The 26,710-nt window shown below is 36.4% G+C and overlaps 1 protein-coding gene across 2 annotated transcripts in view; it reads left to right on the top strand.

The window, feature by feature from the left end:
* Nucleotides 1–8,066: 8,066 nt before the first annotated feature.
* The window catches only part of SLC41A2 (solute carrier family 41 member 2), a 102,186-nt gene continuing 83,542 nt past the window's right edge, over nucleotides 8,067–26,710 (top strand). The window contains exons 1-2 of one of the 2 annotated variants that reach the window (XM_034643826.1): nucleotides 8,067–8,105; nucleotides 19,048–19,772. In XM_034643826.1, coding sequence (XP_034499717.1) covers nucleotides 19,218–19,772 — 555 coding nt within the window. In that variant the 5' untranslated portion in view covers nucleotides 8,067–8,105; nucleotides 19,048–19,217. The remainder of the gene's footprint in view (nucleotides 8,106–19,047; nucleotides 19,773–26,710) is intronic. The other variant, XM_011220058.3, reaches the window with a different exon arrangement.

The raw sequence follows: 26,710 nt of genomic DNA, 5'->3' as shown, positions 1-26,710 counted from the left end.
TATAACCTGAGTGTGTTTTTCTTTTAGATAATGGAATGATTATCAACATTTTGAAAATAATAACCTATCCAACCTAATAGCGATTGTTACTGACTCACCCAGTGGATATAAAAGTGTTCCATAGCTACAAATGTTTTCCAAGTTGGCCTTCTTCACCACACCCTGAAGTTTCTTTGACTTACTGAGGACTTAAAGTCGAGGGCAGTGTAAAATGGGAACAGTTTTGGGGACATGATCCCTGGGAAATGGTGGTCAGAGCAGACCTGCCTCCTTTATGGTGAACTTCTAGGCACCTCTCATCTTCTCTCTGAGATTACTGTAGGTACATTTCTATAGCTTAAGAATAATGTGTGTGTGTGTTTTAAAATATATATAAAAAATAATAAAACATATGTATCTCCAGTAGAGTTCAAAGGCTAGGACTGTCAGTCAGTTATTGTATAGTAACGTGAATGGATTTCATCAGATTACTTTCCCCTTGATCAGCTGATCACTGAGGAGATGGGAATTTTGATTTGAGGAAGGATAGGAGAGGTAAGTAATATGGGATCATGTAACATTTTGGAGGTTTGACAAAACTTGCAGTATTTCCAAAAGTGTGGGTGTTGAAAATGGAGATCTTTGGATAGCCTGAAGGGTCTGGAAGACGAGAAAAGAAAAGCAAGAATGAGAATTTGGAAGGGAAGGTTGTAAGATATTAAGATAAATTCAATTTATTTAGACATTTTTGCCCAAGAGAAATTCTAAATAGGAAAAGGTGGAAGAACCTTCTTCTTCATTCCATTCCTCTTCCCCACCTTGTGTCTCCCTTCTACTCTTCTCCTGGGACCCAGAACCAGACTGCAATGACTATTGTTCACATGTAAGCTTTTCAGTGTGCTAATTATACCCCCTCTATCTCCAGATTCTGCTCAAATTGAGATCAGAGTCAAGAAACCAGATGAAGATTAAAATACTGTTAAAATATAGTTTCATTGTGATTTCTGGTAAAGCTGAATTGGAGAATTTAGTTTAGATCTGTGCTTACTCTGTTCCTTCTTAATTTACCTACCCAGAGGAAACTGTAGTGCTTAAAAAGCCTCAGGTCAGGTCTCCCCTGAAGGGAGGTAAAGTTCTGAATCAGGAAGTTGTCCTCCTGGGAGTTGGAATGGAAAGGAAAACTTTCTTTGAAGGCATCCAAGTGGGAGAGAGCCAGTGAGAGTTCGGGGGTGGGGCCTGTGTGGAATATTGACCTTTATCCCTGTCTTAACCCTTAGGTCAGTCACTTTCTCCAGGAATTGCTGCTGATAGGGTGAAGAGAAAGAAAAGTGTCTCTTTAATCCCGTTTTCTCCTACTTAAGGGAGTGCAAGTCCTGTTGTCTTTGTAGAGAGGAGAAATAAGCAGTCCTCTTATCAGTTAAGCGTGTAGTGTGTGTTTTGTAGGCTAGCCTAGGAACTTAATAATTTACAAAATAGTAACTGAGAATTTGTTTTCCTTGGAAGTAGCTAAAACTCTGAACAATTTTTAAGTGGATAATCCTTTCATTGTGTGGTTTAATATATAGAGTATTCAGTTTATATCCTAACTTTTTTACTCCTCAAATATTTTACTGAGTGTCTAATACATAATAGGCACTAGTCTAGGCCCTGGGGATTCAGCAGTGAATGAGAATGGGTCCTTGCTTTCATGGAGTTTACAGCCCACAAAGACAGCTAGTGCAAGAACAATCACAACGAAGTATAATAAATGTTAGAAAGTTTGGGGTACTTTAGGACCACAGAGGAGGGCGAGCTCATCTGGGAGGGTCGAGGGAAGTGATGGTTAAGAGCTAAGGTCGCAGGGTGGTTCAGTCGGTTAAGCGGGTGGTTCAGTCGGTTAAGCGTCTGCCTTTGGCTCAGGTCATGATCCCACGGTCCTGGTCCCTCAGATCAAATCCCACATCAGGCTCCTTGCTTGGCAGGGAGCCTGCTCCCCCCTCTGCCTGCTGCTTTCCCTGCTTGTGCTCTTTCTCTCTCTGACAAATAAATAAATAAAATCTTAAAAACAAGACAAAACAAAAAACCAAAAAAAGCTAAGGTCACAAAGTAGAATAGGAAGTAGCCAGGTAAGCGTGAGCATGAGCAAGAGCTTCAGGAAAAAAGAACACATGGAAAGGCCAAGAAGTGAGAGAGGCTGGTATACTAAAGTAGTATTTAAACTGCAGACACCTAGGCACTCACGAGTAGATTGTAAATTCAGTGGAGTGGATTGTGACCTGTATGTTTTAAAAAATAAATCAAATAAAAGAGCGTGTCACATATAGTTACGAGATTGTGATATGTAAAGTTCGAAAATCTGTAACAAACAGAGGAAAAAAGCCCAGTGTGACAACAGCCAGAGGTCTTAGGTGGGTGGCAATGATGCTGATGCAGGATTTAGTTAGCCTTATTAAAGAATTTGCATTTATCTTAGAGGAAATGAGAAGCTACTGCAAGTTTCAATAAGGGCCTGATCAGATTAATATTTTCTAAAGATCCCTTTGGGTGCCCAGTCTTTCTCTATTAGAAGATAAACTACAAATTCCTTGGCCCTGTGTTGCAGGTATTCCAAAGTTGGTTCTAATCTATTTTTTCTAAAGAATACTTCCACTGTTCTTGGTACTGGAACCTCCTATCTCCTAAAGATTTATAGTCTGCCTAAGTGCCTTTGCGCTGACGGAACCGTCTGTAAGAGTAGATCTTGCTTCTGTCTTACTCCTGTTGAACCTTTGGTACTTAGCTTAGTGCTTGGTACCCAGTAGGGATTAAGCAAATCTTTGTTGATAGAGTCTAAACATTCTTAATTTTAGAACTGTTACAAAGTAGAAATGACCTTGGCATTTCTAATAATACTTGCTCTTGGAAAAAGGAAAAGGTTTCATTAGAAATTCTTCTTTTCTCAGTTGAAATCATGTTAGTGATAGAACCATATTGATTTATTTAAAAGGTAATTGAACAAAAAACACTCTTACGAGAGAAGAAAAAGAACAGGCTTTCTGATTTGGGAGTTTTTGTTCCCAAGGAGTACAGAGCAATGACAGGTTGGTTATTCACGAGAAGAGGCAATCCATGGTCGTTTATATTTTGTTTGGATAGGCATTTTTCTGAGCACTCACCAAAAGACAGTTTTCTAAAGATGGCTAGGAAGAAAGAGAATAAATTAGATTAGAATATATCAATCATATGAGCTTAATGGAGAGGCAACAGAAAATAAATTTTTGTCTTATAAGAAGTAAAAACAGAATATCCATATACCCCAAAGAATTTACAAATAAGAATCTAATGATGTCAGTTTGTTGCCAGAGAATGATTGTACTGTCGCAGTACTGTGACTTCACAGAATTAGATTGTGAAACCCAATTGTGAAGGAAAAATTCTTTAAGTGTATGGTTTCAATAAGTGGCAAGAGAAGTTATGAAAAATTCATGAAAGGTAGAGAGATTTCAAGTTCTGATTCAAATTTCTCCGTAATATAGTTCTGAGATGTGGAAACTTGGCTAATTAGTTTTGTAAATTAGATTTTATGTAGCTTAAACATGAGTGCTAGAATCTAATTTTGCTAATATGGGATGGCTTTTTAAAAATACTTACTGAATTTTATATTTTTATGTTCCGGAGAGCCCTATTTTAAGCAGTGCATCATAGAACCTAAATTGAAACTGCTAACTTGTATAAATTTATCCTAAGGAAATAATTCTAAGTATGGGAAATTATTATGCACAAAGATGTTCATTTTCATTACAGTATAGTTTAGTCAAGAAAATGTCCTGCTATAGGGAAATGATTCATTAAAATGTGGCAATGCGCTTGAAATTTAACCATTAAAAGTGCTATTTTAGAGCAATGGTTTCTTATTTATTACTTTTTAAGTTAAAAAATAAAAAGGGCTCAATATAAGCAGAAATTCAAATAATATAAAAATATGCAAGATTTAATGAAAATGGTATTTCAAGTCCTTCCTTATCCCACCCCGCCCCCTGCCCCCAACCTAAGCCAACCTAGTTCTTTAGAAGTAAATACTCTGAGCACTTTGGTATCTGTCCTTCCAGACCTTTTTTTAACCAAGTGATTTTTTAATTGTGCTGCCATGAAGGGGCTTCTGGTTCTTCTCAGGTTGAGTAGATGAAGACCAAGTGTATGGGAACCAGGGTGCTAAACCTTATACCACTTTGTTTGTTTCTATTTTATATATAGGGATTTCACATAGGGTTTGATTTAAATAAATAATTGCTCTGCATTAAAAACAAATGTTTAAAAACTATGGGCCTAATTTAGAAAATGAAGTCCTAAAGCCCTCTAGGGGATTCTAGATCAGGAATTCCAGATCTTACCCAGTTTACCATTTTGCTACACCGTGACAGGAATGTGCTACACAGACCTCTTTTGATTTCCTCTGTAGTCTTCTGGCTGCTAACCAGTCACCTTGTTAGAATGCACTGCCCCTCCCTACCCCCCGCCACCCCTACCTTTTTTTCCCATCTCTCTAAATCTTACCTATAATTTAAGGTTCTGCTCACCATTGTTTTGTTCATTCCTTCTTTCAACATATTTTTAGTGAACACCTACGTTTTGACTGATACTGAATGGGAAATATGTAGAATTTTGTATCAAAAGCTCATAAACTAGTAAAGGATGACCTTCATGTCAATAAGGGCAATAATGTATTTTGCAAAGTAAGGGCGTTGTTGGGGGAGCAGGTACTAAAAATAGAAGTGGTCCCTTCTACAGATTTATGTGGCACTTACAAAAAAGGACACTTTATGATACAGTTACCTTTCTGGGTCTTCAGTAAATACTTGCTCATTTATTAGTTGAGTAATAGAAGAAAATGCAGAGTTCATCTGTGAATTAGGGATGAGACTTAAGAAGGAGCGATTTTCATTCTTGAGCAATCAAGTGTGTTAAATAACTTGAATCCAGTTTACTGGATTCCAGTGTTGGGCATGAGCAGAGCGGAGAAAGAGCCTCGGAAGGGCCTTGGTTGTGTCATTCTTGTCCCCCGTGGCCACTTACACTGATGTGGAAGGCTCATACCACAGAATGCCGGTAGTATCTTCCTTATCACCAGTTGCTTAGTCAGAAAGTCACGAATTCAAGATCCTGCATCTTTACCTTACCACCTTTACAACTTGGGCATATTTCTTAACGTCTTCGAGACTCGGTTTCCTAAACTGCAATGTGTGAACAAGTGTGTCTCCCAGGTTTTCAAAAAAAGACTGTGTGAGAGCCAGAGCTCAGTCTACTATTTTCTTCGTGATATCTGCCACTTTCTTGTATGTTATTTTTACTATAATTTTATAGTAACATTTGAATTTTCTTCTTTAAAAAAGGCAGAAAACTCTTGTCCTCTAGCCTTTCCAGATTATAAGGCTTCAAAATAATCCCAGGCAAACTCATGATGGATTCCATCTTTCCAAGTGTTGAGACTTAGTTCTTTGGTCCAGAATAAACCTTACAGTTGTGGTTTAAGGCAGTCTGTTTTATTCGTAGATTGTAAAAATGTTATTTAGATCTCTTTTTAAAATGAAAAAATACATCAGATATGATGTATAAACCTAACAATGGTATTAGGACTACTTCCTATTCCAGCTTTCATTTTCTTTTTTTCTTTTAAAATACTGTGCTTTCCTGAAGACCTGTCTTGTTCAGTATATGTAAGTACTGTGTAGTGTATGTACATAGTGGCCAGTAACACTTTATAGCTTGCTGGCAGTTTGATTAATTTAATCAAAAGTAGGGTGGGATAGAGGCGCCTGGGTGGTGCACTCAGTTAAGCCTCTGACTCTCGGTTTCGGCTCAGATCGTAATCTTAGCGTCCTAAGATCAAACTATGCTTTGGGCTCTGTGCTGAACACGGAGTCTGCTAACGTTTCTCCCTTCCCCCCTCCCCGCCTTGCTCGCTGTCTCTCTCTCAAAAATAAATAAATCTTTAAAAAAAAAAAAAGAAGTAGGATGGGATAAATTATATAAAAGGTAAATATTAAACCTCAGTTGATTTTTTAAAGAAAATTGGAACATAACAGTGGATCCGAAAATTACAAGCCAGGGGTTCAATACAGCAATGTACAATATTTTTGTGATCATATGGTATTGTATAGTCCTTAGTGAGGGGTGAAAGAGATGGAAAATTAGGTTTTTAACCTTTTATAAAAATGCATAGAAAGAATGATGAATAATGATAATATTTTTTTAGGGCTCAATACACTGATCTATGCACTTTACAGGTATTAAGTCGTTTAATCTTCACAAAAACCCAATGAGGGAGGTATTTTTTCATGAGGAAACTGAAGTATAGAGGCATAGGTCCCACAGCTAGTGAAAGTCAGAATTTAAGCCAAAGCAGTTTGACTTTGGAGCCCAAGGTCTTACTACTGTCAATTCATTAGTGCAGTGATGCTTCTTGACGTTGAATTTTTTGGAAGAAAATCTTCTCTCTTAATTGAAGTGTGGAGATTTGCTGAATAAGTCACTTGGAACTTCCCCATAAAATCACTCAATGCAAGTCCTGTTATTGATTAATTCATTTAATGAAAGAATAGCAAATACCTCAGTAAGCTTTCTACAGTTTCAAACATAGCATAAGGCATTTGCCAGTGATTCCACATCAGTAAAACAACTTTGAACAGGCAGGTAATATTCTATCCTTTTCAAAATGTACTTAACTGAAATCTGTATACTCAGGTATGGGATTTTGTGCATAGATTTTATAATCTGAATTTAAAATCATGTTACTCTTGAATCACTAAGTTCTACGCCTGAAACTAATATTTCACTGTATTAGTGAAATTTAATTTAAACTGAAGTTTAAATTAAAACCTGGGGGAAAAAATGAAATTATACTACTCTTTAGGACAAAACCTAGCCCTTTCCCAGTCCCTGGGGAGCAGTGCTATGTAGGCAATCTAAGCACGTGTTTGAGCATTAGCTAGGAAGCACCAAAAGAGAGAGAAAGACATTAATGTTTTGTAATTTTTAAAGAAACAACGAGGAAGTCTTTCTGGGAGCAATCATACCTTTTTGTGACTCTTAATTTGTTTGGAGTTACTATCATTTTGAAATATATGTGATGGATTGTGGGGGAGACACACTGTAGACTCAGTGGTAATCTGGCCCTGCTTTGGAGCATGGTGGGGCGGATGCAGTAAATTATTCACAATTATCTAACAAATATAAATGAAATCATGTCTATGAAAAATGGAAAAATGAATACAAAATGTCAGCTATCTGGCAGTGTTAGGATGTGTTCATTAAATGAAGGCCTTTTAGTTGGGCTGTTCTTACTGGGGAATGAGCAGAGAGGGAGAAGTAGGAAAGAAAAGTGGCAGTTTAGGAGCTCCTAGGAGTTTTAGAAAGAGGAGATTGTAAGTAACCATTAAAAGTAACTTTGTGGAATATTATTGATAAGGAAATTTGGGGGATGTTTTATGAAGTGCAAAAAAGCAGGATATAAAATAATATGTACAATATGAGCCTATTTTTGTTTTAAACATATACAGAGAAAAAGTATAGTTAAAAAAAGTTATATATACCAATATGTCATCAGTGATTATCTCTGAGTAATGGGTTTCCAGAATAAACAATTTTTATGTATCCTTTTTTTTTTTCTTTTTTCTTTTTTGCACTGAAGATCTGTTGCTTCTATGAGAAAAAGCAAAATAATTTAAAAAAATCTCTTTGCTAGTGGACATCAGAAGTGTAGCTTCAGATGAGCTGGGAAAGAAGGAAGGGTAGTCAGGACATTTTTTGAGCAAAGACCATCCTGACACCTAAGTTGGTTTTTAGGTGGCTTTGAGGGTAGTTAGCTTGAACTTCAAGTTGGATTTAGAGCCTCCCCCCTCCCTTTTTTTTTTTTTTTTTAACTGATATTTGAATGAAAAGGTGCACAGCCCTGACCAAAGGGTAGAGGAGAGACTTGATTACAGGGAGTGAAGATACTGAGTTAGGCCATTGTTTCACTTTGCTGCCAAGGTAGTTGAGCAACATAACACTGTGTACTTGTCCTTTTCCTAATCTACATAGAGTCTCTTGTACTGAGCCCGAGCACTTGTCCTGACTTCACAGCACTGTGTACCAGGGAGCCCGCTGAAGGGAACGTGCAGTTTGGGAAGGTAGATCAGCTTCGCTTTCCTGCGTGGTACCATTGTGAGGGTGTCCCAGCTAGGGAAGGTGATGTCAGGCTCCCACCTGAGGATCACCTCAGGGAGGAAACTTTCCTGTTTCATCACTGGAAAGCAGTGGAATTTAGCGTGGTCTGTGCACCTGGGTGCTGCTTCACCTCTGAGGGAGGGGAGAGGGCGGGGCGGTGGATGGTTAGAGGTGCTTTGGGGAAGTAGTTGACGTGAGATACCGTGAAAATTATGGGACACTCCGGGTCTTAAAATGTAGAAGAAAAATGCTAACTTTACACGGGGCAAATCATGTTTTCCTTTCACTTTTCTTAAAAACAAAGTTTTATTTTTCTTTTAAGCTTGGACACGTTAGCTTCCTTTCTTCCTTTCTCTGTTCTTAAAAATAGGATTTTCTTTTTCTTTTAAATTTTGGCACTTAGGCAACCTTTCTGCACCTTAAAATTCTGGAAGCTTTCATTTTCAGTTTGCAGTTTAATTATACAGAGAGCTAAGTGTATATTTTATGTTGGTCCAGAAGTGGGTTTGCATTTTTAGAGTTGAATTCTCTCTAAGAATATAAGGATGTGTTATGGGGGAAAGTATGAAAGTATACTTTTGTATGAATTCTGAATAATAATTTTTACTCATTTGAAATGCTGGCGAACTCATAACTTACTTTCTAAATTTAGGTATTTCAGATTTACAAGTGCCAGAGAAAACTTGTAAGGAAATGTATTTATGTTTTATTCTTCTGTACACTATGTTTTACCCAGAAGTGTTGAGTCAGTTTATAGAAAACAACACCTACAAGAAATGTTGGTTTAAAAAAAAAATGACAAAGCTAGTACCAGAAAAAATAAAACTAGGAGTATAACATTAAGATGAATAAATTGATCATAGATTTGAATTTCTAATATACCTGTAAGTTTCCTCACTGCTGAATTAAAAAAAAAGGTGTCTCAATATTTATTAAAGAAAAGTAAAAATACCAGTTTTCAGTAGCAAGGCTATCTGTAGCTATTATTTATAAATAAAGTTTCATATGATTTTATACGTGAATGATTGATGAGAAGGAGATGTTCTCAGCAGTTCTCAGGAAATTAATGAACATCAATTGCTTGTCAATTAAAGGAGTGAGTCATTAAGTGGTAGTGTTTAAATAAGATACATGTAAGAAATGTTTAAGATAGAGTAAGAGAAAAATACGTTGTTTTATTTTCGAAAAGCAGTTTCTCAGCTTCAGAACAGGGTTCTCTGATTGAACTCCTTTGCTCTCCAACTATTCCTCAAGTTTTTTCAAACAGTAGCACTAACTGATATTTCTGGTAATAGTTGACTTCCTGTGTTACAAAAAGAATTTGTGTGTTGCTGTGAATTTAATCAGAATATCTAGTTAAATGATTGAATTTTTTTCCCCCATTTTTTTAGTTGGTTGGTTTGTTAGGGATTGGATATAATCTAACTGATGGCACTTGGTAGGATAAATCGTACTTTGTTCATACAGTACACTTAGTTCTTTGGACACACACATATTTATTCTGTCAACACTTTCTCAATAAGTAGAAATGGTTTAACTGCGAATTGTGTTTTAGTTGATTCATTAGCTTGTTTGGACGTATCCTTCTAAAGAGAGCATTCTTCCAAAAACTAATTAATTAATAATTAGTGGGTTAGTTAGTGGAATTGAAGGTTGTGATTCTGAAAACAAAGTTGCTCCAGGTCTGGTTTTCTTTGAAAAATTATTTGAGATGTGTTGAGGATTTATTATACAGATTTATTATACCCTGATTATTTCTCTGAGCTTAAAACATATTCTTTATAAATGTTTGGTTGTCTTTTAGGCATATAGAAAGAATTGATAAATTTTATGACATTACTCTTTTCTGTCAGTGGGCAACCTTGGAAATGAGTGATTGTTTTATGCAGTCAGCTAGTTTTTGGATCTCAGTAGCTGAATCATGGCGGTGACTGCTCAAGCTTTTGTGCTTGTTTGGGAATTATCAGGACCACCAATTTTACAGCACTCCAGTGTTACTAAAATGGCTGTTAATTGTCCTTTCACTTCTCCCAGGTTTTCCTAACTTGCCAAGAAAGTTTGATATCCCTGCCTCCTACCTAAATGAAACTTATGTGAATGCTTAAATGCAGTTTAAGTCAAAGAAGTCATGATTTTTAAAAGAAGCTAAGTATGTATCTTAGCCAAAAAAGAAAAAAAAAAAAGCAGGGAGATACTTTCATTGTACTTTAGAGGTGAGCCTTTTAACCAGGGAAGACAGTATTTGTGAGGTAGTGTGTCTTATATTTCAGTTTATAAGTACTTTTTAAAAAAAGATTTTATTTATTTACTTATTCATTAGAGAGAGAGAGTGAAAGAGTGTGTGTGCATGGGTGCAGGGGGAAGGGGCAGAGGCAGAGGGAGAGGGAGAGGGAGAGAGAATCCCAAGCCTACTTGGCTCCCAGTGTAGAGCCAGACATGGGGCTTGATCCCAGGACCCTGAGATCATGACCTGAGCTGAAAGCAAGAGTCAGATGCTTAACCGACTGAGCCACCCAGGCGCCCCTCAGTTTCTAAGGACTTTTAAAGGAACTGAACAATGATAAAAATTTATAAGATATGTAAATTACCATAACTTTGATGCCATTTGGACCAGTTTGAGACTTATACTTTATAGAGTCTGTGGGACAATTATCGAGTGTGCTCACCTTCATTCCTTAGAATTGTGGGTAGTTCCTATTCCTTGTTTAGCTACAGGACATGAGCAAAAGACATTCACATACTTTTTCTAGTTATACATTCTTAACTGAATACCATGAAGTATATACCTCTGCCAAGCAGTGATAGTGCATTTGGAATTCTTGAGATTTCTTTTACATCACCATATTGATTTCTCTTGAGGGCCAAGTGATATATTAAAATATCACAGGAAATGCAACATGTCATTTCTGTCATGTGGGAATTGGCATTGGGCAACCAAATGGATACCTTTCATTTAAAAAAAAAATTCTCTTTTTTAAACTGTAAGTGATAGGAAAATTGCTAACTGTATTTTTGGGATTTAATTTTGACTGTCCTTTCCTCTCTGTACCCTTAGTTTTACATCAATTTGGGTAGATTTTATCATTGCCTTTTGAATGAGATAGAAGTTCCTAGGTGTTAGGAACAATTGGGTAGAAAGTGTAGAAGTGGAAAAGCTGAATAAAGGAAATTGGATTGAGTAAAGGAAGCTTAGAGAAAAGAGAATCATTTACCTGGTTTAGGTAATCTAGTAGAAGTCACCGAGTCAGGGTGAAACATTAGGAATCCCAAATAAGCAATGTAGGGAGCCCAGTGGGTGAGAATGATGAAATCAAAGGGCTAAAAATGAGAAATGATTTTAGTAACAGCTGTAGGGCTAGCTTGAATGGAGAAGAGAGTTTCTCAGTATGACTCAATAGTCAAGCAGTCAAGGTCTCTGATCTTCATAAATGAGACTAGGGTGTCCTCCCGGGTTCCGATGAGCACCCAAGGAAGACGGGCTTGTCATAGCAGAATGGGAAAGAGTGGTGTTAGGGTGAACATGAGAAAACCAGGGGGATGTGTTTAGGAGCTGTTTGGGATACGTGCTGATTTGAGGGTGAACTCTTCGGGAAAAGGGAATTGTGGGAATTGTGGGAGGATCTGAGGTTCAGGTAATGAAACTCATACTTAAAGGCTTTTAAACATCGGTTTTGCTTAAATGGACGGAGTTAATCATTGAGGGAAATTGGTGAAGATTTAAGTTTATACAGTTTTAGAGCTTAAAATGAAAGAAAACTAACAGCCATAAAGTCAACTTGCTGTTTGGGTGCTGCAAAAAGCAAATTAAATAGACATACTCCTTCTTTATGAAATGATTATATGATTAAACAGTTAAGTATTATTCAAAAGAATGAACCAATTTTTTTTATGAAGCAAGGAAGTAATTTGTATATCAGCTGAGTTCTGGTTTTGTTTGTCATAACCTTTCTGAAAGCTAATTTAACTGACCGCATAATACATCCTGTTTGGTTACTGCTTACTTTTGAATAATAAATAGAAACACAAAAGATATATACTCAAAGAAAAAATGAAAGGAGCAGACAGAGTGCACACAATTTATGCAAATATATTTATACAAGTATAAAATACCCACCTGCTGGACGAGTTTTGAGTTTTCTGACTAAATGTGATAATACTGGTAACAGGGTAACTCAAAACATTTTTGTTATGGGAAATTAAGCTCTCATTTAATGCCTTTCTTAGTAATTAGGCATGACAGGCCTACTAACTCATAGCTGTGCCAGATTTTTCAAGTGTATTATTTAACCTTTGCAATGAAACAGAATGCTTCTTCCAGCACAAGGAGCAGATTTTCTCCGAGATAATGGTTTAGTAAATCAACACTCCTACATTACTCTGCTTTTTCCTAACTTTTAAAAACAAGCAATTTGAACATTAATGTTTTTCATTTTTGTAACTGAAGTTGAATTTATAAGGAGTGTCTGGTATTAGTTTATATTCCTTTAAGTCAATCATTCCCTGACATGACTCTGTAGACCAGGGCTGTCCCATGACAAAACGATCATAGGGAACATGGAGTGAATTCTTCATAAATGTAAATGTGTTCAATGGAAAGGCTGTCTTTTAGTCTGAGATTTTGCCCCTTATGCATTCTTTTTATTTTATTTTTTTAAGTTTTAATTTATTCATTCATTTTAAGTAATCTCTTCCTCCAGTGTGGGCTCGAACTCATGACCCTGAGATCGAGTCGCATGCTCTTCTGACCTAGCCAGCCAGGCGCCCCTCCCCTTCTACATTCTTGGTGTTAGAATGTGCACTTATTTTTTAGAAAAAGTGATTTAAAATTTTTAGACTTTGTGTATATATATATGTAAAATTTTTCCCAGTTTTATTGAGATATAATTTTTAGACTTTGTGTATATATATGTATGTGTATGTGTATATATATATACACATATATAATTTTTCCCAGTTTTATTGAGATGTAAACTGTGTGAGTTTCAGGTTTATAGCATAAAGGTTTGACTTACGTATATTGTGAAATAATTACCACAATTCTTAAGTTTAGTTACCACCCATCATGCCATATAGATAGAATAAAAAGAAATGAGGGGGAAAAAACCCTTTTTCTTGTTGTGGTGAAAACTGTTAAGATTTACTTTCTTAACAACTTTTATATATCCTACAGCAGTGGTAACAGTAATCTTCATGTTGCACGTTACATCCCTAGTACTTGTGTATCTTATAACAGGAAGTTTGTACTCTTTGACCTCATCTCTGGTAACCACAAGTCTGATCTTTTTTCTATGAGTTTGAGTTTTTTTTCCTTTCTTTTCTTTCTTTTTTAAAAAAGATTCTACATATAAACGAGATTATATGGTATTCCCATTTCTCTTTTTGATTTATTTCACTTCACTTTATAGTGCTCTCAGGGTCCATCCATGTTGTCGAAAATGGCAGGATTTCCTTGTTTTTTTTATGGCTGAATAATAGTCCATTATGTGTGTATGTATATTTATACACCACAACTTCTTTGTCCACTTACCTGTCAGTGGACACTTAGGTTGTTTTCATGTTTTGGCTATTGTAAATAATGGTGCTCTGAACACAGGAGTGCAGATATCTTTTCAAGTTAGTGGCTTTGTTTCCTTTGGATATGTTCCCAGAAGTGGAATTGCTAGGTCATATGGTAGTTCTATTTTTAATTTTTTGAGGGTCCTCCATATTGTTTTCCATGATGGCTGTACCAATTTACAATCCCACCAGCAGTGAGTAAAGTTCCCTTTGCTTCACAGTCTAGTCAGCATTTGTTATCTTTTGTCTTTTTGATGATGGTAATTCTAGTAGGCATGAGGGGGGAATGATTGTTTTTAAAGATTTTATTTATTTATTTGAGAGAGAGAGAGGGAGCATGTGGGAGCAGGGGAGGGGCAGAGAGAGAGAGAATCTTAAGCAGACAGCATGCTGAGCACCGAGCCCTATGGGGTGCTCAGTCTTATTACCCTGAGATCATGACCTGAGCTGAAACCAAGAGTCGGACACTTAACCAACTGATCTACCCAGGTGCCTCTTGGGAAAGATTGTTTTTAACTTGGAAAAATTTGATGGGAAGTTTGGTTAATGAGATCTAAATGTTTGCAAACCACTGTTTTAAAACTCTTTAACCATAGACGGAACCCCTAAGTGCTCGGTATATCAGAAATTCACCTTAACTAAAATAGGTAGAAATCTGTAGGTCAGGGTCCTTTTCTAAATATATACTGTTAGGTTGCTTTTGTTAAATCATGCCGTGGTAATGATTCCAAACTCTTGGTGGCTTTCAACCACAACCTTTCTTTCTTTCTCACATTACCTGTTACCTGTGAGTTACCATGGATTGGCTGCAGCAGCTGGGGCTCTGCATGTGTCTTTGTCCCAGGACCCAGTCTGAAGAAGCAGCAGTAACCTAGGGTGTGCCAGTCTCACGACAGGGAAAAGGAGACAAAGCCAAACTGTCTCTGCTTGTAGGTGTTGCCGCTGCTCTCGTTTTATTGGCCAATGCAAGTCACGTGGCCAAGTCTGAGGTCAGTGGAGATGAGGAAGTGTAATCCTCTCATAGTCCTTTCAAAGTAAGAGGGCAACAGGTGGAGATAATTCTCTTACAGGAGGGCAGCAATAATGGGAATAAAATAAAATCTACACTGGGGCGCTTGGGTGGCACAGCGGTTAAGTGTCTGCCTTCGGCTCAGGGTGTGATCCCGCGTTATGGGATCGAGCCCCACATCAGGCTCTTCCGCTATGAGCCTGCTTCTTCCTCTCCCACTCCCCCTGCCTGTGTTCCCTCTCTCGCTGGCTGTCTCTATCTCTTTCGAATAAATAAATAAATCTTAAAAAAAAAATGGTAGCAGAAAAAAAATAATAAAATAAAATCTACACTATCATGTATATTGAAACACTTATGTAGTGTATATGAATAAAGGACAATAATAAATAGGTATCCACTATCAAGCTGAAAAATATAACCAATACCTTTGAAGCCCTCTGTCTGCTTTTATACCACTTAGCCAAATATAACCATTCTCTTGGAATTTGTTTTTATCATACCCTTCATATATTCCGGTGTGTGAATATCCCACAATTCAGGTTTTCTCTTGAGTTAATTTCAATTTTTTGCTAGTATGAACATGCTGCTGAGGACATTCTTTTATGTGTCTTCTGATGTACAGCGCAAGAATTTCTTCAGGGTATGAACTTAGGGACTCGTTGGAATGTGGGGCATATATATCTTTAATTTTAGTAGATAATGCTCACTGTTTTACAAGGTGCTGTAAACTACTGTTGCACTAGTATTGTTTTATGTATTACCAGTGCTCATGTCCTTGTTCACATTTGAAAGTCTGACATCTCACTTTTAGTGTAGTGAATGTAAATCGGATTCTTTTTTGAATGTACAGGGAGGCGGTCCTCCAACTTTTATGCCAACTTTTATGTGTACACAAATTACTTGGGGATGCTATTAAAAGTGCAGGTTTTGATTCATAGATTGGGGTAGGGATGGGAGCTGAGATCCTGCATTTCTAGCAAGCTCCCAGGTGATGCCAGTGCTGTTGGACCATAAACTGTACTTTGAGTAACAAGGGTCTAAGGCACCACAATAGAGTTGCCCCTGTGTTGGGTGTGCGTAGCACCTAAAGAGTCTGTGGAACAAAACCGCTAAATAATAGTATTTGATACAGCCACTCAGTCTAGGGTTTTCGAATCATGCCTTATATTTTTACTGACACTAGATGAGGAGTATAGATAAATAATTTTTTTTTTCATTTAGGAATTTTGCAAAACAAAAAGTCCCAAGACTGTTTTAACCATTCTCCTTGTACTCTACTGCTACAGATTTTTTTTTTAATTTGCAACTTCTGTTTTGTGCAAATATTGGCCATTAGCGAGTAGAGTAGCAGATTCTTTGATTTTAGAGATTTATTTCTTTGTAACTGATACACACAATTCAGATTTTAAACCAAGGCCACTCTGTTAAAGCTCTAAAGACACTGTTTCTTTTCAGCTAGGTTGGTAATAGGTTAATATAACCTAGTAAGTAGCTGAGAAGTGACTCATAAATATCTCCACTGGCATTCTTTAACTTAAGTACCTTAAAGCTAGGGTTCCGTGTTTTTTTTTTTTAATTATTACTTGTTTTTACTCATACATGGGTAAATAATGTAGAACAACCAATTTTTATTTGGTGGCATATATGTACATTCTCATTTTAAATCCATTACGAAGTATTTTGATTGTAATCCATTACTCAGTGAGTTCCTAGGTTGTTTCTTTCTTTCTTTTTTTTTTTTAAAGATTTTATTTATTTATTTGACAGAGATAGAGACAGCCAGTGAGAGAGGGAACACAAGCAGGGGGAGTGGGAGAGGAAGAAGCAGGCTCATAGCAGAGGAGGCTGATGTGGGGCTCGATCCCATAACGCCGGGATCACACCCTGAACCGAAGGCAGACGCTTAACCGCTGTGCCACCCAGGCGCCGCCCCATAGGTGGTTTCTTTAAAAGAAGAAAGTTTAAGGAGTCTTTAAGGGAGCTAATGGAACTTGTCAGTAAGTAAGCATTAGGCTAACTGATGATCACTCACTAACTGGATAAAATGAAGGATAAAATAAAAATAAACACATTTTTCAGTGCAAAATGGTGATATGGCATTTACTTATAACAAAGTAATCCCTATGAATTCCAAATTGCATTATTTAAAAAAAAAAAAAAGCTGTTAGGACAGAAACACCACTCAGACTAGCTTACACAATGAAGAGCTATTGGCCCATATAATTGGGAACAAGAAGGCTGAAATGAGCTTTACATAAATGAAATAGAGGTTCTAATTATTATGAGACCCTCTCATCTCCTGGCTTTGAGTCTTTCTTTCTGTGGCTCCTCTTTTAACATAGATGGGCTTCCCTTCAAGTGGTAGTGTTGGTGGTGGTAGTGGTGGTAGAGGGAACTTTTTGAGGTGGAAGATAAAGTGGGAGCTTCAGGATGATGTCCCTTCAAAGAGAAGTGAGGAAACTCTTCCAGAGGCCTTCTACTCTAAAGTAGCCCTGTAACTTATTCACTCTTCATTAAATCAGCTGTTTCCTTTATACCCGTTATCACAAATTATCTCTTTGTTTGCTCACCTGAGCCCTTTGAGGTTTGTTCTATATTTTATTTAATTGAAGATCTCCTTGAGGCAGTGAAATGCAACCAATACTTAATCTACTCATTGGATTCTCAGGGCAAGTCCACAAGAAGGCTGCACCGTAATCCCCTGGGGAGTTTAAAAGGAAAGATGTACAGGCCTCAAACACAGATATTCCATCAGTGGGTCTGAGGTCCTAGAATGTATTTTAAAATGTTTCTCAGTAGGAGTTCCAAGACTCCAAGACTCCTCCACAATCACAAGAAGGAAGGAAGGAGAGTGAGTGAATGAAGAAGTAGATGAGACAGGCCCTAGCACCTGCTGCATACCTCTGTCTGCCATTCCTCGCTACTGATCTATCCAAGGAGTGGAGATGGACATGCTACGGCATCAGCAACAAATGTCGAAGGATATAATAATTTTCATCAAAAGCAGCAGTACCGACAGCAATCATTCTTAGTCTTGCTGGGTGGGTGGGCAGTGCAGTTGGGCAGTGGGGTCATCTATCCGTTATCAAATAAGTGCCAGTTTCTTGATCTCGGACGCTCTTGGAAGTACAAGGCAGGCCTGGGTGTTCCTGACCTGAGGCCTTTAGACCCATTGGAGTAGATCGCTTTGAAAGCCTCTGTAGCTATGGCAGCAGCTGTCCAAATAGTCGGGCTGTCTACCTGGGCTGGTGGTGTATGATCTTGCAGCTTCAGTGACCATCACTGGCGAACTAGCTACAGTATGTGTCTGTGTCTCTTAGTTCAGAGTCTTCAGAGAGGATTTGGTCACTGGCCAGCCACTCAAGGCCTACCCTGGGATTGGGGGTCAGAGCAGACTTTGAGAAGAGCATTAAATACTAAGTGCATTATAAGCTTCTCTTTTGGTTGGCTTGCAAAGTAGAGCATTTAGTGAGTATCTGTAATCCCTTTTCCTGTTGGTTATTTGGTAGATAACAGAGATTGTATTCCTAAATCAATCATAATGACTCGTACAAATATGACTCCAACCTATTTTTATATGTAGAATAGATGCCCTGAACAGTATTCAGAATATTTACGAAGTATTTTTATGGCAACCATTATCATTGTCTCCTCATATTTTAATAAAAGTAACATTTTGATAAAATATAGATTACATTAAGTTGTAAATAAAGTAACCATTTAATATTTAAAGTATAATGCCATGTACTTTACCTCTTATTATGTACTGACATATGTGAAGAGTTGTAACAATTTGATTCTGAGACCTTTCTATAGTAAATAAAGCCATCACTTTAAATATTTATTTATTTGGAGAGCGTGGCCACACCTCTGAGTGCGAGAGTGGGGGGAAGGGCAGAAGGCGAGAACCTTCAAGCTGACTCCCTCCTGAGCGCGGAGCACGCACCAGGGCTTGCTCTCCCAACCCAGGAAATCATGACCTGAGCCTAAACCAAGAAGTCAGTCCCTTAACCAACTGAGCCACCCAGGTGCCCCAGAAGCCATCCCTTTAATTTGTCCACTGTAGAACTTCAGGGACTTGATGGCTTTACGTAAGTATCAATTAGGTAAAGTGTGCAAGGTAAGAAACGCTTTTAACAAAGATTGAGCACAATAGCTCTGTACTGTGTTTCTGTTTACAGAGTAGCTGTATGGTTCAAAACAGTTATGTGTTTAAGCCCACAAAGTATAGTGTCATTATCTTTGGGTTGGTTTAAGAACATGTGTGTTTTATATGAGAATCTCAAGTATCAAGATTGTTAATCTGACTTTTAAAAATTCTTTTCTTTTCTTTTTTTCAGATCCAATCCCTCTGTGGAACTTCGAAACACCTTTTATTAGTAGAAACATTATTTCCTACAAAATGAACTCAGCATCTTAATTTAAACCAGTATTTGTGTGGTTTTGATTTACCTGCAATGGTTCATGAAGCTTGAGATCTAAGGAGTACAGGGTCTTTTGCGATGACAATATGACTAATAGCAAAGGAAGATCTATTACTAATAACACAAGTAGTGGTCCAAGTAGTGGAGGAGGTTTAGTGGACTGGACTTTAAGCTTAAATACAATTCAATCTGATAAGTTTTTAAACTTATTATTGAGTATGGTTCCAGTAATTTATCAGAAAAACCAGGAAGATAGGCACAAGAAAGCAAATGGCATTTGGCAAGATGGATTATCAACAGCAGCACAGACTTTCAGCAATCGATCTGAGCAGCACGTGGAATTTCACAATTTCTCAGAGCAGTCTTTTCATGGCAATAATGGGCACGCACCAGCAAACTGTAGCCCCAAGTATGATGACTATGCCAACTACAATTACTGTGATGGAAGGGGCACTGCGGAAGCTGCCGCCATGTTACAGAATGAAGATGCGTCTAGTGATGGGGATGAAGACATCATTGTGGAAGCAAACCAGAAATCACCAAAGGAATCCAGTGGTGTCATGGCGCTGCAAATACTGGTGCCATTTTTGCTAGCTGGTTTTGGAACAGTTTCAGCCGGCATGGTTTTGGATATAGTCCAGGTGGGTTTGTCTCTTTGTTTGTCTTCACTGTCTTTGTTGTTGAAAGTGCTTTGTGTAGGTTACTAATCTCAAACATTTACTTTAGATTTAATTTATCCCTTAGTGAAATGAAGGATGCTGACTCATGCAGAGAATCTGCTGTGTCTAGGTGCTTTTGTGTTCATTTGTTTTCCTTTAGAGTTTCTAAGAGAATAGTCTCATTCTGACTGTCAGGTGACTCTTCATAAAGGATTATAATGATAAAATAACCCCAAAATGGGTATAATGCAAGACCCAATAAATGTTATATTTAAATACTTTATTTTTAAAATAAAAACATACTTATGGAAATGAATTCAAACAATGCAGAGTATTAAATGAAAGATAAATCTTCCCTTTTCCTCCTCTTCAAACCAAACTCTCTTCCCCTCCAGAGGTTATCATCGTTGGTTTGTTGTGTTTACTTGCAGACGTTTTTCTATGCTTACATATATACCTATGTGCAGAGTTTCTTTTTCAGAAAAAAATGAAGCGCTAGATATATTTTTCTGCAACTTATTTTCATTGCTTAATAATATATCTTAGACATCTTTCCAAACTAATAAACAAAGATGTTCTGTATTTTAAAATGAGAGCTTCATATTCCATTGTATGTACATACTAAAATTTACTTATTCACTCTCCCATGCTATGCTATAATGAATACCCTTATAAATATATCATTATACACTTACACTAATATTTTGCTAGGATAGATTTTAAAAATGGGATTGCTAGGGATTAGGGTGGGTGTATGTGTTTAAAATTTTATAGATACCATCAGATTGAGTTTCAGAAAGATTGCACCAAATATTTATACTCCTACCATCAATGTAGAAGTACTTTTATTTTTCCATGTCCTTATGAGTGTTGAATATTCTTGATCATTTTCATTTTCAGTAATTTATAGGGAAATATTTTCATATTTTAATTAACATTCTTTAATTATTATTAATGTTTAGCATGTTTTCATATGTCTATTGGCCATTCTTAGTTCTTCTGTGAATATTTCTTATATGAATTAGTTTTTTCTATCTATTAACCATTTTTAAAAGTGTGTATGCTACTTACTGATTTGTAGGAATTCTTAATGTAGCATGGTTACAGAGTTACCTATTATATACTTATCTTTCTAAAGTAGTAAGTTGTTAAAATATGGTGTTCTGTTACTACGAGTTTTCATTCATCAATCAGATAAAGATTGGCTTTGTGAAAGTGTTAGATAGAATAACATTTATGTGCCCTTGTGTTTCATTGCTTGCTCCCTAAAAGAAATCTCAGGTCATGTGACACACAAAAACTTTATAACAGATAGCATTTTTATCTAAATAGAAAACACACATAAATAGAAACAATTTTTCCACCATCAGTTGGAGAAGGGATATGAAAAGAACTGTCTTAAGATGAATATTGGGTTTTACAGCAATCAGACAACAAAAAGAAATAAAGGGCATCCAAATTGGTAAGGAAGAGGTAAAACATTCACTATTTGCAAATGACATGATACCATATATAGAAAACCTTAAGACTCCACTAAAACAACTACTATTGATAAATGAATTCAGTAGAGTCACAGGTTACAATAATATTAATAACAGAAATCTATTGCATTTCCGTACACTAATAATGAAATAGCAAAAAGAGAAATTAAGAAAACAATCCCATTACAATTGCACCAAAAATAATAAAATACCTATTATTAAACAACCAAGGAGGTGAAAGACCTGTCCTCTAAAAACTATAAAATGTTGATGAAAGAAATTGAAGGTGACATAAACAAATAGGAAGATATTCCATGCTCAGGGATTGGAAGAACCAATATTGTTAAAGTGCCCATACTACCCAAAGCAATCTACAGATATAATGCAATCCCTATCAAAATACCAACAGCATTTTTCAGAGAACTAGAACAAATAGTATTAAAGTTTATATGGAAACACAAAGATGGTGAATAGCCAAAGCAACCTTGAAAAAGAAGAAGAAAGCTAGTTGGTGTCACAATCCCAGATTTTAAGATATACTACAAAGCTGTAGTCATCAGAGGAGGGGGCGCCTGGCTGGCTCAGACAGTAGAGCATGTGACTCTTGATCTCAGGGTCATGAGTTCAAGCCCCACATTGGGTATAGGGTTTACTTAAGAAAAAAATAAAGAAAAGAATGGTACTGGCATAAAAATAGACACATAGATCAGTGGAACAGAATAGAGCTCTCAGAAACAAACCCATGCTTTTAAGGTCAATTAATCTATGACAAAGGAGGCAAGAACATACAATGGGGAAAAGATGGTCTCTTCAACGAAAGGTGATGTGAAAACTGAACAGCTACATGCAAAAGAGTGAAACTAGACCACTTTCTCACATCATACAGAAAAATAAACTCAATGGATTAAAAACCTAAATGCGAGACCTGAAACCATAAACCTCCTAGAAGAGAGCACAAGCAGTAATTTCTCTGACACATTGGCCAGAGAAACATTTTTCTAGATATGTCTCCTCAGACAAGGGAAACAAAGCAAAATTAAACTATTGGGACTACACCAAAATAGAGTTTTGCACAGTGAGGGAAATCATCAACAAAACAAAAAGGCAACGGAATGGGAGAAGATATTTGCAAATGATATGTCCAATACAAGGTTAATATCCAAATGATAGGTAGAGCTTATACAACTCAACACCAAAACCCACAAATAATCTGATTAAAAATGGTCGCAGGACCTGAATATTTTTCTGAAGAAGACATACAGATAGCCAACAGACACATGAAAACATGTTCAACATCAGTAGTCATCTAGAAATGCAATCAAAACCACAATGAGATATCACCTTAGACCTGGCAGAATGGATAAAATCAAATACACAAGAAATAACAAGTATTGGTGAGGATGTGGGGAAAAAGGAACTCTAGTGCACTACTGGTGGGAAAGCAAATTGGTGCAGCCATTTTGGAAAACAGTATGGTGATTCCTTAAAAAATTAAAAGATAGAAATACCATATGATCCAGTAATTCCATTATGATATTTACCTAAAAGATAGAAATACCATATGATCCAGTAATTCCATTATGATATTTACCTAAAGAAAATGGAAACATTAATTTGAAAAGCTATATGCACCCCTATGTATATTGTGCCATTATTTACAGTAGGTGAGATGTGGAAGCAACCCAAGTGTCCATCAATGGGTGAATGGTTACAGAAAAAGTGGTATATATACAATGGAATTATTAAGCTGTGAAAAAGAATGAGATCTTGCCATTTGCAACAATGTGGATGAACCTAGAAGGTATAACGCTAAGTGAAATAAGTCAGAGAAAGACAAATACTGTATGATTTCATTCATATGTAGAATTTAAGAAAGAAAAATGTACAAAAAAAGGGCACAAAAAACAGATTCTTAAATATAGAGAACAAACTGATGGTTACCAGATGGGAGGTGGGTGGGGAGATTGGGTGAAACAGGTAAAGGGGATTAAGAGTACACTTATCTTGATGAACACTGAGTAATGTATAGAATTGTGGAATCATATTATTGTACATCTGAAACTAATTTAACATTGTACATTAATTATCCATCAGTATAAAAAAACTGTTGGGGAAAATAGAAACTTTGCAGATATAATTAATTTAAAGATATTGAGATGGAGAGATTTTGTAGATTTTCTAGGTGGGTCTTAATAAGTGGGAGACAGGAAATTAGAGTGAGGGAGTAGAAAGTATATTGAATCTTTGAATGGATTATAAAACTAAGAGAGGACCAAATCTACCTGTTCACTTGAAATATATTTGTTTCAAGTTATTACAATAGTATCACAACTGCTAAAATGAATAAGCTGTTTCTGGTTGACATTTTTTTCTTGATATACCAATTATTCTGAAGAAACACTCAACATTTAATCTAGAGTGATAATAGCATCTATAAAATTAATATGTTAGAGTATAGATTATTAGAATGTTTATATAGCTTATGTACCTTCCTCTGGTGTAATGTTTACTTATTTATTGATACTAATTGAGATAACAACACATGTATAATTGATTGATAATATTAGACTTTAGTGTTAAAAATTATAAGAACATATGTTTTGAAAAATTTCATTTAAATATGCTTTTCAAAATTTTTAATTGTGAAAATTAACACATATAGAGTATGAAAACCAAAAATGTACAGCTCAGTGAATTTTCATGACACAAACAACCAATGTAACTATCAGAAACAGAATCTTAGCAGTACTTCATTAGTTTTCTTTGTGCTCCCTTGTGATTGCTACCCTTTATTCTCCATCACCAAGGGTAATCAGTAATCTGATTTTATGATCTGTACTTCGTCTTTATAAATGTGTATCATTAAACACCATTGTTTGGTTTTACTTAATTTTTTTAAAACTTCATACAATGAAGTGTAGAATATATATTCTTCTGTGTCTGGCTTTTTTTGTTCAACATTATGTAAGTTTTATGAAACTGTAGTTCATTAATTTTTGTTGCTATATATTAATCCAATTATGAATCAATCACAACATATTCCCTCTGCTATTAATGGACATTGAGCTCATTGGTGTTTCCAGATTCCGGGTGCACATGTGCATGCATTTCTGTTGTATATACAGGTAGAAATGGAATTTCTGGGTTTTAGGATATACAGGTATTTAAATTTAGTATATGTCAAATGGTTGTACCAGTTTACAGATTAACCAGCTGGGTATGAGAGGTCTCATTGTTCTGTATTCTTTATACAAGGTATCAGCAGTCTTTTTAAGTTGAGAAATTCTGGCATATGTGTGGTGGTTTTAATGGGGATTTCCCTCATGACTAATGATGTTTACTGACCATGTATTTGGACATTACTGGTAAAGGTTTTTTTGCTCATTTTCTTATTTGATTGTTAGATTTTTTTCTTACTGATTTGTAAGAGTTATTTGTGTATTCTGGATACAAGTCCTTTAGTTACATGTATTAAAACTATCTTTCTCTCCTCTCTGGCTTACCTTTTCACTCTTTCAGTGAGTTTTACTGAGCAGAAATTCTTAATTTTGATATAGTGCCTTTTTTCCTACTTTTCCATGGTTTGTACTTTTTGCTTCCTGTTTAAGAAATCTTTCCATAAAGAAACTCAAACACTTGGAGGCTAAGAACCATCCTGCTCAAGAATGACTCGATAAACCAGGAAATCAAAAAACAAATTAAACAATTTATGGAGACCAACGAGAATGAATACACAACGGTCCAAAACCTATGGGATACTGCAAAGGCAGTCCTAAGGGGGAAATACATAGCCATCCAAGCCTCACTCAAAAGAATAGAAAAATCTAAAATGCAGTTTCTATATTCTCACCTCAAGAAACTGGAACAGCAACAGAGGGACAGGCCTAACCCACTGACAAGGAAGGAGTTGACCAAGATTAGAGCAGAAATCAATGAATTAGAGACCAGAACCACAGTAGAGCAGATCAACAGGACTAGAAGCTGGTTCTTTGAGAGAATCCATAAAATTGATAGACCACTGGCAAAACTTGTCCAAAAACAAAGAGAAAGGACTGAGATTATTAAAATTATGACTGAAAAGGGAGAGGTCACGACCAGCACCATTGAAATTGCAAGGATTATTAGAAACTTTTATCAACAGCTATATGCCAAAAAACTAAACAATCTGGAAGAGATGGAGGCCTTCCTGGAAACCTATAAACTACCAAGACTGAAACAGGAAGAAATAGATTTCTTAAATAGGCCAATTAACTATGAAGAAATTGAGTCAGTGATAAACAACCTTCCAAATAATAAAACTCCAGGCCCAGACGGTTTTCCTGGGGAATTCTACCAAACATTCAAAGAAGAAATAATACCTATTCTCCTAAAGCTATTTCAAAAAATAGAAACAGAAGGAAAGCTACCAAACTCATTCTATGAGGCTAATATTACCTTGATCCCCAAACCAGGCAAAGACCCCCTCAAAAAGGAGAATTACAGACCGATTTCTCTAATGAATATGGATGCCAAAATCCTCAACAAGATCCTTGCTAATAGAATCCAACAGTACATTAAAAGGATTATCCATCATGACCAAGTGGGATTCATACCTGGGATGCAAGCATGGTTCAACACTCGCAAATCAATCAATGTGATACATCATATCAACAAGAAAAGACTCAAGAACCATATGATCCTCTCAATTGATGCAGAAAAAGCATTTGACAAAATACAGCATCCTTTCCTGATTAAAACCCTTCAGAGTGTAGGAATAGAGGGTACATTTCTCAATCTCATAAAAGCCATCTATGAAAAGCCTACTGCAAGCATTATTCTCAATGGGGAAAAGCTGGAAGCCTTTCCCTTAAGATCAGGAACACGACAAGGATGCCCACTCTCGCCACTATTATTCAACATAGTACTAGAAGTCCTTGCAACAGCAATCAGAAGACAAAAAGGGATCAAAGGTATCCAAATCGGCAAAGAAGAAGTCAAACTGTCTCTCTTTGCAGATGACATGATACTCTATATGGAAAACCCAAAGGAATCCACTCCCAAACTATTAGAAGTTATAGAACAATTCAGTAAGGTGGCAGGATACAAAATCAATGCCCAGAAATCAGTTGCATTTCTATACACGAATAACGAGACTGAAGAAAGAGAAATTAGGGAATCCATCCCATTTACAATAACACCAAAAACCATGCGTTACCTTGGAATTAACTTAACCAGAGACGTAAAGGACCTATATCCTAGAAACTATAGATCACTTTTGAAAGATATTGAGGAAGACATAAAAAGATGGAAAAATATTCCATGCTCATGGATTGGAAGAATTAACATAGTTAAAATGTCCATACTACCCAGAGCAATCTACACTTTCAATGCTATCCCGATCAAAATACCGAGGACATTTTTCAAAGAACTGGAACAAATAGTCCTTAAATTTGTATGGAA

The sequence above is a fragment of the Ailuropoda melanoleuca genome, chromosome 15 (assembly GCF_002007445.2).
Source record: "Ailuropoda melanoleuca isolate Jingjing chromosome 15, ASM200744v2, whole genome shotgun sequence".
Classification (NCBI taxonomy): Eukaryota; Metazoa; Chordata; class Mammalia; order Carnivora; family Ursidae; genus Ailuropoda; species Ailuropoda melanoleuca.
This window is presented reverse-complemented; position numbering and strand designations above follow the sequence as displayed.